This window comes from Balaenoptera borealis (assembly GCF_965194805.1).
Source record: "Balaenoptera borealis genome assembly, chromosome: 14".
NCBI classification, from domain to species: domain Eukaryota; kingdom Metazoa; phylum Chordata; class Mammalia; order Artiodactyla; family Balaenopteridae; genus Balaenoptera; species Balaenoptera borealis.
In genome coordinates, this window is record NC_138875.1 from 4361457 (window position 1) to 4373905 (window position 12449).

The 12449-nt window shown below is 45.8% G+C and overlaps 1 protein-coding gene across 47 annotated transcripts in view; it reads left to right on the forward strand.

The window, feature by feature from the left end:
* Window positions 1-12449, forward strand: part of FBXO15 (F-box protein 15) — a 585398-nt gene that overhangs the window by 38012 nt on the left and 534937 nt on the right. For 21 of the 47 annotated variants that reach the window (XR_014234373.1, XR_014234374.1, XR_014234375.1 and 18 more), the window contains exon 9: window positions 4271-4395. The exons of 22 other annotated variants lie outside the window; for them this stretch is intronic. Coding sequence is in view for 22 of the 25 variants with exons in the window: in XM_082355200.1 (XP_082211326.1) it covers window positions 4271-4395 (125 nt within the window). In the remaining 3 variants the exon portion in view is untranslated. 4 more of the 47 variants (XM_082355206.1, XM_082355231.1, XM_082355197.1 and 1 more) reach the window with 4 other exon arrangements.

Sequence of the window (12449 nt, forward strand, 5' to 3'; positions counted from 1 at the left end):
AGGGGCCTTCGGAGGAAGGTTGATACAGCTAACAACTAACCTTTATTGAGCGCTGCTTTTTCTGTAACTTTCTGATATACTTTCCAACTTAGAAAAAATTACAAGAATAGTCCAAAAACTCCCATACACATTTTTCTTAATTTTTCCACATTAGATTAGTTTTGCTAGTTCTAGGACTTCATATAAACGGGATCATACCGTATGTACTCTTTTGTGTCCAGATTCTTTCATTCAGCATAATGTCCTTGGGATGCATCTATACTGATGCAAGGTTGATAGTCATTCCTGCTATTGATGAGCAGTATTCCATTGAATGAGTATACCAGAATTTGCTCACCAGTTTTCCTGTTGATAGAGAGGGAATTTGGGTTGTTTTTTGTTTTGGGCTGTTATGAATAAAGCTGCTATAGATTTCTTGTACAAGTCTTTTTTGTGAGCATATGTTTTCATTTCTCTTGGCTAAATACCTAGGACTGGGAAGTCGAATTAGGACAGGTTTAATTATGGATTAAAAGTTGCCAGTCTTTTTTTTTTTTTAATGTATAAGACATTTTTATGTATTAGAAATTGCCAAACTTTCTTTAGAGTTGTTGTACCATTTTACACTCTATCATTTGTGTATGAGTGTTCTGGTTGCTCCGTATCCTGGGCAACCATTGATGTTATTAGTCTTTTAAATTTTAGCTCATCTGGTGTATGGTAGTAGTAGTTTCTCCCTAGTGGCCAATAGTGCTGAGCACTTTTTCACGTACTTATTATTCATTTGCATATCTTTTTTTGAAGTGTCTTTAATCCTTTTGTGGTGTTTTTTTTTTTTTTTTTTAATCAGTATTTGTTTCTTTATTTCTCAATCGTAGAAGCTCTTTATATATTCTGGATAACAGTCTTTTGTCAGATACATGTTTTGAAAATATTTTTTCCCAGTCTATGGCTTGCTTATTCATTTTCTTAGTGGTATCTTTTAGTGATCAGAAGTTTCTCACTTTGATGATATCTGATTTATTATTTTCTTGTTTTATGGTATTATTTTCTTTTTTCTGTCTTAAAAACTTTTCCTACCCCAGGTTATGGAGATATTCTTTCTTCCAGCTGGATTATGGTTTTAGCTTTTACATTTAGGTCTGTGATCCATCCCTAATTAATTTTTGTGTGAAGTATGAGGTAAGGGTTGAGGTTCATTTTATTTTCCCATATGAATAGCAAGTTGTTATTGCACCATTTGTGAAAAGGCTTTCTTTTCTCATTGAATTATTTTGATGTCTTCATCGAAAATCAGTTGCTTGTAAAAGTGTTGGTCTGTTTCTGGACCTATCTGTTCTATATTGTTGATCTATTATTTGTGTATCTTTATAGTAATACCACACTGTCTTGATTGCTTTAGCTCTATAGTAAGTCTTGAAGTCAATTGTTTTTCGTTTTTTCAAGATTGTGTGGCTATTTTAGGTCTTTAGCATTTCCATGTGAATCAGCTTGTCACATCTTATGATTTATTTGTAAATTATTTATTAAATGCCTGCTGGGATTATGATTGGGATTGTATTAAGTCTGTATATCAATTTGGGTAAACAGATGTCTTAACGGTATTGAGTCTTGCATCCCATGAACATGGTACATCTTTCTGCTTGGTAGTGGGCTTGGCTCTTTAAATGGAGTATTATGGTTGAGATAATACGTTAAAGTGCTTAGCAACCTTAGTCTGGCATTTATAACAATTCACCCTGTAATGTTAATGTTTACTACTTGTTCCATTAATCACAAAGCTTTATAAAGTACTCTCTATTTGTGTCTCATTTTGCTTGGCTTGGACCTTGACCATGGTCATACCTCTAGCAAATGCCTGGGCAGGTTTGGAACGAGTTCCTTACGACTCTGAAATCCGTGCTTGTGCGTGCATATCACGGGAAGCCAATAGTGGTGAGCCTTGCATTGTATTTCTCTGCGTTTTGGGGATGGCCTTACGTATTGGTAGGTTAAAGTTAGAGTCTCCAACAACAGAATTTATTCTGAATGGTTTAAGCAGCACAGGAACGTATAAGGATATGGTAGTTCATAGTCTCTCTGGAAGAGCTAGACTCTGCGTTTGTATACGTGTGACACACTGTGGCTTCTCTTGTGAAAACATCGCCCTGTCACACCTAATAGTCGACACCAGAGTGCTGCCCGTGCCCGCTCCGTGAGGACTTGGGCCTCTGCCCCTGCGTCTGTCGGAGGCGTTTTCCCTTCTCTACCCGCTCCCATGGCTCACTCTGACCCAGGCGAGCAGGGGCGCGTCTCAGAGAAGGAGCCAGACCACTCACGACCTGGTTACAGGAGGGCTGGGAACGGGAGGTAGTGAGCATGGACAAATCAGCAACAGTTTTGGGAGCCATAAACGGTTCCCCAGCGCATCTGTCTGTGCATTTATAGATTTTTCTCTATTGGCAGTAAAATGAAAACAAAACTCCATGAGAATCTAGATCTACGTTATACATTCTCAGCTAGTATTGAAACCAATAGGTGATCGTGTGTCCCCACGTTCATATCTGTTTTAATCTGTTGTAACATGGACTCCAGATGCAGAACAGGTCTGGGTCACGTTTCTGCTGCTGACCACCGCGTGGCCTCGGGCAAGGCACTGCTCACCTCTCGGCGCGTAGCTTTCTCACCTGTGAGCTCAGAGAATTGCAGTGTCTAATTAATAGTACTATTCTAAGGTATTCTTTTAAGCTGCTGTACACAAAGTATGTAACATATGCTTGGTGTACAGTAAATACTCAAAAAACATGACCTATTTTATTTGCATTCACCTTCACATATGCATTCTGTGTGCAGATTGCTTACATGTACAGAGAGCTTCACCTTGTTCTGTCTTAGAAAGCAAGCAGTTACACAGGGTCAGTGGGAAGAGCTCTGACCTTTTAAGATACCACAGTGTTCTAGCTTTCCTACAGGGAGGTTGTCTGGTGATAACAGAGTAGCAAGAGTCCTCGCTTCCTACAGAGATTTCATGTTTATCAACTCAGACAATTGCTGTTGAGCTGTTATTGGCTGTTGTACCTTGGGCTCCACTTTCTGCCATGTCTTGAGGACAAGCCAGCAGTCCTGCACGTGGCTGTGTGGTGACAAAGGGCAGAGCAGAGCCACATCTGCTGTTCAGGATGTCATTGCTTCGCCTCCTCCGAGGCCTCGCTTGACAAGCTGCACGGTTCTTGCTGAGCACTCAGCAGCAGGGGAAGGAACCTGGGCAGCCTCTGTCCTTGGACCAGACGGGCTAACAGGCCCTCCAGGGCTGGAGCTGCGGCGCTGCCTAATGGGACTCCCGCTCAGAGCTAATGTCCTGGTCCTGATCTTTTGGCTGCACTTCCGTGAGGACACTGTCTAGAGTTTCTAGAATGGGGCTCTGACTCCCAGGGCAGCTTGGTTTTGGTTTTATTTTGTCCCGTGAGATAAGCAGCCATGGGGTCAGAGAGCATGTGCCTTTCTCTGCTCTCCTTTCTCTGCTCTGCCCGTGACTCACATCTCACCCTTGATCAGGTGTCGCCTCTGAGGAAAGCTTGCGTGCGAGTGAAGGCCTGTGACATCGTCACGGGTGATGCTCCCCTTTGCAGGATGCGTTAAAGTGGGCGCACGAGGCTCAGCCGTCCTGCAGGCCCCCGGGCATGCGTGCACCTGGGCCGTGACAGCGCTGGGTGGCGAGGCTGCTCCCGGGCAGCTCTGCGTTGGTCCAGGGAGGGCAGGGCTCTGGTCTCAGCTCCTGGTCAGCACGTGGTGGGATTTCGCTTGTTCATACGCTCCTGCGAAGACGTGCGCTGGGCTCCTTCCCTGACCGCTTTCCACCTTCACTGGCTCTCACCCCTCCTTCCTCTGGACGTCTCTCCCCTCCCTCACATCTAATGCCCTTTTTCTGTGCAGTTTCTGGCCTCTGTTTTCTTAAGTTTCACAGCTCTGGTTTCGCATTTTCCTAGCGGTTTGTTTAATCAAATCAGTGGAACCCTTGCCTCGCAGCAGTCTCCCCATCGGTGACAGGGTGCTGTCCTGTGCACCCCAGGCCTCTCCCCGTCTCGCCATTGAGACAAGCTCATTTCTCTGTCTCAGGAATGCAGGTGGATATAGTAGTGCCCTCGCCTCAGCCAGACGCCTGCGTCAGCTGTGTCAGGGTCTCCTTCTACCCCTGAACCCAGTACTTAGCTCCATGAGGCTTCCTTTATAGAGCAGCAGATCTGAGGGGTCTGGACTTGTTGTCCTGCATTGGTTGGCATATAGTAATTTTAAAAATCTTTGATCTTTTCAGGATACATTGAAAATGAATATATGAAGCTCAGTGTGATAAGTTTTAAAAATAGCACAGAACACCTACCTCTTATTGGAAAAGTTGGCCTTTCTTGGAAAACTAATATTTTTGATGGCTGTATAAAGGTAATTTGTTTTTTTTTTTCTTAAAGTACCTGGTTTCTGTATTGATGTATATGTTTGCTGCTGCTTTGAAAGTCCTAGATTTATTGTTCTGGTGTCTGAAGATTTGTGCACGTCCTCTTAGCCAGTGGCAATCAGTCGATTGATTTATGCAACGCGTATTGAGTGCCTGTCGTTCTCCACCGAGCGTGGTGGAGTTGCCGGGTAGGTGGCACGCAGCACGTTGCTGAGCAGTGTTGATTGCACCCCTCTGTTCCCTCGAAGTCCTTCTGGCTGTTTGTTTTGTGGAGAAAGAGTGGAGCCGTAGGTTGGACCAGGCAAGTAGCATTTACTCAAAAACATCTTAATTACTTCTTAATTACATCTTAGGACACCAATTTAAAGTTTATTGCAGTTATAAGTTCCAGCATACAGATTTTTCCTTGAACAGTTAAATCAATTTTTACCTCTATCACAAACCAGCCACACGGAGGGGAGGGAGGATTGGCGGGGGGGAGGAGGGGGGTTCTCACCCAGTCTCGCTTCTCCTGTGATCCCTGTGCCCGTGGGTGCCCTGGTTCTCACTCCTCTCCATCTGTATGTTGTGGGATGAACAGGATTTCCACAGGATGGATCTGCTGTGGACGCAGAGGGCCCCAGTTAAGCTGGCTGAATTCTGCCTACGAGCATGGATGCCTTGTGACAATGACTAGGGGTGATGACTGAGGCCAAGAGCAGCGTTGTTGTTGAGCGTGAAAAGCAGCACTTCAGTATCATTAAGGATTCTCTCTTGATCCACTTGCTATTTGTTACAATGAGATGTTTTATTCTACTTATTTGTGAGCAGATGTTTAAACCTTGGTAAAGATTTATCACATACAAAGGAATATTATTTCATGTCTTCAAGAGCACAGACCTGACTTTTTAAAATGGATTTAGATGAGTCTTACAAAAACACGTGCTAAAATGTTGAAGTCACAATGGCCTTGAGGACCAAGAAAGGCAAAATATCAACATGGCAGACTTAAAGGGTCAGCATAATATAAAAATAATATAATTTGTTTTGTGTTCCTTGGTAATCGAGAAGCAGATATTCAGTTCCCACTGGGGAGCGGGAAGGGAAGCGTTGTAATTGTACAGGAAACAAAGCTTTATCCCAGCTCTGACCATTAGAAAGGCAGTCTCTGCGTTTGCTGGTACCGGTTGCTGCACGCGGGCGCAGCAGTTCAGTGATGGCTGGAGCTGACCTGGCCGCCCTCCCCACCTCCCCGCATCCCCCCGCCTCCCCCCCACGCCCTGCCCCGTGCCGAGGACTGTCACATGCTCGTCACAAGCTGTTCCCTCTTCCTGTAATTTTGTTCTCTTTCCTCTTCTCCCTCCTCTTTCACTTAATCCTTCATGACGAGGCTCCATCTACATTTACTAAGTCAGGTCTGATTGGCCGTTTTATGCTTACACTTATGAACATCTGTGTTTATTTTGTAGAGTTGCTCTATAATGGACTTAACTCTTTTGGAAGAATATGGGAAACCCTTCTGGTGTTTCAGTTCCCCGGTGTGCATGAGACCCTCTCCCGGGCCCTCTGACGGCCCTAATTTCTTGGGGGAGACGTACCGTGTGGACTACGCAGACGCAGAGGGAAGGGTGCACTTGGAACTGGTGTGGATCGAGGAGACGGGAGAGTACTTTATCGTCAGCCTGGCGCTCTACCTGCGGGTGGCAAAGATAAACCACTGGTTTGGGACCAAATACTGAGCATTAGCAGTAGGTGGCAAATTATTGTTGCTGTTTGTTTATTTTGGACTAACTGGGTTTGTTCTTGGTGTTTGTTGGAAGTTAAAATAAAGCAGTAGTCTGTTCGATGTCCTCTTATTTCACACTAGAAATCATGATCTCTGAGTCATTTTAAAGTTAAGGTTAGAAGATTAAGTTAAATTTTAAAAACGTGAAAATAGCACATCACAGTGGAAATTCGTGTAAAATAAAAAGAAAAAAGGTATTTGCTTCTCTTCTGCACTTAACACTTAAAAAAAACAAGAAAACGGATCAGACTGAAAACAGATCAGTTTTCTCTTGAGGGTGTGTGTGTTGTATACGTAGGATTTTTTCTTTATTGGTTAGAACCCCAAATAAAGAAATATATTTAAATATGAACTTCATGGAATTAATTAAAATTAGAAAGTGCCACATTCATGGCACTTAGCAGCCACGTTAGTGTTCAATAAAGCAAAGTAAAATAGACAGATGACCTGCTTCACCAGGAAAGATGCATCTGTAGTCATCAGAGGAAGTTGTTATCCCTTAGAAGAGCGAAGCGTGATGCACATGCAGTTCAGACACCCAGCTCTGCACCAGGGGGACAGGGAGGGAAGGACACGCCCTCTGCAGAAATGCTTTAGGAGGATCCGCAGACGCCTGGGGTTCAAATGGAGGTAACGTTCATCTAATTACGTTTTTCAGGGATTTGGTTCTAAATTTTTTTTTAATTAATTAATTAATTTATTTATTTTTGGCTGTGTTGGGTCTTCGTTTCTGTGCGAGGGCTTTCTCCAGTTGCGGCCATCGGGGGCCACTCTTCATCGCGCTGCGCGGGCCTCTCACTGTCACGGCCTCTCTTGTTGCGGAGCACAGGCTCCAGGCGCGCAGGCTCAGTAGTTGTGGCTCACGAGCCTAGTTGCTCTGCAGCATGTGGGATCCTCCCAGACCAGGGCTCAAACCCGTGTCCCCTGCATTGGCAGGCAGACTCTCAACCACTGCGCCACCAGGGAAGCCCCTGGTTCTAAATTTGTTGGAGATTGTATTGATTATCTTTTTCTATCATATTTTTATCTCCCACTTAAAGTTGTTCTCAGAAGTGATGGTTGAAATGCCGTGTTGCTCCCACAGGGACATACACGATTAAACTCCTCCCCCCTCTATCTCTCTTCTTCTCTTATTGAATTATCTGATCAGTTTTCTCTTGAGAGGTGTTTGTGTGTAGAATAAAGAACTTGAAGACAGCAATAAAAGTAAAGGTTCTCGACCAAAGAAACGTGAGAGTAAAAAGGATCCCTGCTCTGAAGCCATCCTCACCCTCCCGCCCTCCTAGGTCTTGGGCTGCAGATGTTGGGGAGGGAGAAATTTGAGATCCGTGTCAGACACTGAGAGCACGGGGTGATCCTACTTCGTGGTCTCGCCAAGGAGGGGATGTGGAGCACCTGCCCCACCTGAGCGGCATTTGGGGGGTGGAGAGGCAGTGGTTTGAGCCGTGAGCTCAAGATGAAGGTAGAAGAGGACAAGATGCCCTGAGAGGCAGGTGGCCGAAGCCATGCGTCACCAGCAGGACTGAACTGGAAACAACCACAGAATAGTGTGGGGTGACTCCTTGGACTCACTGGATTAGATGGTGGAGGGACTAGATGTCCTAGAAAATAGTGGTAGAAGTGAGGCGGCCCCGGAGAAAGAGTGCTGCTCTCTTTATCCCTGGTTGAATGGTATTTGGATGGAATGGGAGCCGGGTAATTCATATTGGCAATACCGTGGGGAAACTCGTAGGCGGGGGCTCACAGTTACAACACTTGTCTGCATCCCAGTCGGCTGGTCCAGGTCATGCGATGCCAGGCTCGTAATCCATCCTCAGTAGCTGTTTGTTACATCCATGGAAACTACTGTAAGGGATATACCAGCAGCTGTGGGAGCGTGCAGGAGGCAGGGATTGATGGGGGTGGGAGTCCTTCCCATCTGAGCTAACTTCTGAAGGAAAGTTTATTGGGCGGTGTTGGGGGAGGGGTGAACGAGGTAGTCACCGTCATGGCACCTCCCCAAAGCCGTGCGTGCACACCACATGTCACCAAGTGATGCTGAAGACTCAGCCTCGCCCCCACTTGCCCTTTTCACGGGTCTGGGATAATGTTCAGCTTTGTAAAGCTGTTATTTGTCTTCATATTTCTAAATGATAATCTGTGGCTGTTTCTGGATTTGTCAATTTTGGCATATATTGATTTACAGTACATAAAATATATCTCTTTTACACCAGCTGCTTCCCCTCTTGCATCATACCAGATAATTCCTGCAGCTGAAAATACGTTGTTGTGGTTTGTTACTATGACTGTAATATTGTTCCCAGTGACGCTTCTCTCTTTTACAGCTTTTTATTTTTCTTGGATTAGTAATTGCCTTCTTTTTTTACTTACATGGTTTTCAGTGTACCTAAAATTTTCCTTAAAGATCTGTCTCGTCTTTCATATGTTGGTCAGTGTTTCAGTGTTCCCCCCCAAATGCTTATTAAACGTATCAAATAATCTCTAAATTCTACTACTCCTTCCCCCCCAGGCTCATCCCCTGAGATCTGCCTCTGTTTGCTTTCATCTAAACTTCTCTCTAGCCCTACTGGACAGCCCACATCCTGGGAAGTTTCCTGTGTGAATCCTGCCTTATGGAATCTTGTCTTCACTCTTGATTTAAAGTTGACCCTTGAACAATGCCTGTGTGGACCCTCTACATAGTTGAAAATCTGAGTATAACATAAAGTCAGCCCTCCATATCCGAGCTTCCTCAATATGTGCTGGTTCAACCAACCTCAGATTGTGTAGTGCAGTCGTATTTCCTGTTGAAAAAAATCCAAGTATAAGTGGATGCGCACAGTTCAAAACAGTGTTGTTCAGGGGTCAGCTGTATATCCTTTCTTCAGTGGCACGCGTTCTCCTATAAGTCTCTAAGAAAGTGACACAAGAGATGCATTTGGGATCCATGAATTTCTGAGAACGTCTGTTAGATAGTTTCATTGGGTACAAATTGTAGCAGGAAGAATATTTTCTCTTAGAACCTGGAAGGCATTTTGTCGTGAGCATTTATCCTGTGGTTGTCCTTGACATATATAACGCCATTTTGGTTGGTCTTCCTTTGCATGTGCTCTGTTCTTTTTCTCTTCTCTCTGGAAGCTTTTGGAATTTATGCTCGGTACCTTGGAGTGGGTCTTTATCCTTCATTATGGGTCATTTTAATCTAAGAATTTGTGTACTTCAGCTATGGGTTAAAAAAATCTGTCAGTATTTTCTCTGTTGTATTTTTCTGTAACTTTTATTAATCAATGTAATCCCAGTCAGCTGGGATTTTCTGGGTTGATCCTATGAAGTCTCTTATTTTTTCCATCTTCTGTCTCTTAGTCCTTTGTTGTGCTTTCTGTAATAGTGTCTCAGTTTTGTTTTTCAACCCTTTTAGCTAATTTTCTTTTTTATTTTGATGACCAGGTTTTTACTTTATACGAATTTTTTTCTAGCTCCATATAAAACATTCTGTACCTGCTTCATACATGCAGTCTTTTCTCTAAGGCAGGGGTTGGCAGACTTTTTCTGTAAAGGGACCAGTGGTCGTTTCGGCTTTTGTGGAACGTACGGTGTCTGTTGCACCTACCCCGCTGTGCCGTTGAGCATGAAATCAGTTGCGGACAGTACACAAGTGAAGGGCCCGCGTTCCACAAAACCTTGATTTACCAGAACAGGTGCAGGCTGAATTTGGCCTTCAGGCGGCAGTTTGCAACCCCGCACACCAGTCTCTGGGGTTATCAATTTTAGTTTTCAAAAAAGTTTTCATCTTCACCATTTGGCAAAACTACAGCAAGAATCATCAGTGCTAAGTCAGTGGGTGAAAGTGTGATGGGAAACAGGATACTGACGTAGTCTCAGAGTATCTTGCCACAAGATACATACTGTTAACAAAGGAGAGGACAGTGAGTCCACAGTGGAGGGGCCCGGAAAGGCTACATCCCAACCCAGTTTCCTGTCGGCCCCCGCGTCCTCCTCTCCGCTTCCCGTTTGCTGTGGTGGGGTGCTGTGCCCTGAGGAAACCCTCTTCGTTCTGCCAGGGCCCCAGCGCCTCGTGCCTCGGGGGGCCCCCGCTCCTGCGTGTGCAGCCTCTGCACCCCGCCTGGGCCATGCGGGTCCCGCACACCGCCTGCTGCAGGAACGGACGAGGGGGAAGGTGGGATTTCTCAAGGATTAACATACTGACACCGTGTTAGTTCTGCACGTTGTGAATGTCCACAGATTCTGCTCAGTATAAATAAGTTAGCCCTGTTGGGGGCTGGCCATCTTAGTGTTACATGTATTGAAATTACGGTTTCAGGCATGAAATAAAAGCGTTTGCTAATCATAGTCCTTAGTCAGGAAGCCTTTTTGTCTGCAAAGCGAGAGGACTTACGCTGGGAGATCTTAAATACAAGGGATCGAGGGGCAGGGCTCGTTGAGTTGAGTCAATTCAAGAAGAGTAATGGGTGCAAACCCTTCCTTACGCAGTTGGCAAAGGAAACAAGTGTGAGTTACGCACAGAGAAACGTAGCTACCACTAGTGTGCAGTCAGAGAGACATACTTTTATTTGAAGTATACGCCACACGTAAAATCTTGTCTGATTTAAAATCACACCAAAGATCTGACTGGCCTTTGCAAAGATGATTTTTATATGTGACTTGATAGTTGTCTATTATTTTTATTAACATCTCCTTATAAGTCTAATGGTTATAACTGCTGCAGAAAGAAAATGTTCACACAGGAAGGTCTCTCTGTGCAAAATGTCTTTCCAGTGTTTGTAGGGTAAAGAAATGTGCCTTTAAAAAACCGCATGCAGAAGTGTTGGTCTCACACACCGGGTGTATTTTGTACGTGGAATAATACGGCATCCAGCTTCAGCACAGGGCGTCTTTTGTGGTCTCCCGCGGTTTCAAGGAGTAACACCTGGATTCTCTATGAGCTCCCGCTAGGCAAGCCCTGGGCTGCAGACGCCGCTGGGGCGGAAAGCCGTGCTCACTGAGCACAGCACGGCGGGACTCAGCACGAGGTGGGTGGGGCGGGTGGGCGGTGGGATGCCCAGAGGACCGAGGGGCTGCTGTGGAGCGACGTAGCGAGGCCTGACCAGCAGCGGCTGCGCGCCGCGTCTCCCACTGCTGGGAGGCGGGGAAAAGGCAGGGCTGCTCTGGGGCCGCGGTGGGCTGAGAGGCCAGCTGTAGACAGTGGTGGGCCCCTCGGCAGAGCAAGAAGCCGGCTACTCAGGCGGGGACTCGGGCTCGCACACGTATCATTTCAGGTGCGCGGCAAATGCCGCTTTGTCCCTGAAAATGACACACAGGATGAGTGCATCCTCGGAGAAATGTGTAGAAATTGGGATTTGCTTTTCGAAGGTGGGATTTTAGAGTCTTCCTCAACTGGCTCAGCCTCAGCCGGGACTGCTGACCTTAGTTAACCCCTTCACTTCACTTTCCAGCCTCTCAGGGGATACAGTGAACTCCAGGAACTGCACCAAAGGCAAATGTGTGTTTGCTGGTTGACATACAGTCATGTGACTGAGTCACAGTGAAATGGGTGTAAGACATACATTCATTTTTATGTGTCTGCTTCAGAAAAGTGTCCGCGGACTTGAGATGAAACGCCTGTGATCTCTCACCGACTTAATGCTGCCTGTGGAGAAAGCGAGCAATTCACCATGATTAATAATAACAACTTGCGTTTACGAAAACTGGGAGCTTATCGTGTGCCAGGCACTGTGCAGCAAGCTTTACCGGTACCTTCTGAAGAGAGCCCTGTGGGGTAGATGGTACGATAGTGACATCATCCAGGGAGGAGCCGGGGCTCAGAGGTTAAGCACCCAGACGTGCACGACGCCAGGACCTGCCTGTGTCCGAAGCCGGTGCCCTCACTAGTGCCGCGTCCGCGGACTGTGTTCTGCCGTGTGCCCCGCTGCTCCGGGAGGTATAAGCACCATCGGGGACATTTAACACTCGAAAAAATGCCGTCAAGTGGACAGCATCACGTAAATAAATACGTACAGTGAAGCCAGTCCTGCCTAACAGGGATACAGCTGTTTAAAGGGGTTACGCCTTCAACCAGTGAAACTGGCATATACCCATGTAAAGACTAAGAGTAACCCAGTCTCTCTGAAGAAGCCAAGGAGCAGGGCCTGCTCTACCACGAGGAAGGCTCGGCATAAAGCCGGGAAGTGTGAGGGTGCCCCTTGTGCAAGGAAAGAAGGGACAAACGGAGTAGAAGACAGAGCCTTCCCAGACTCTGTCAGAAACAGACACACACAGACATGTGTTTGACCGTAAAGG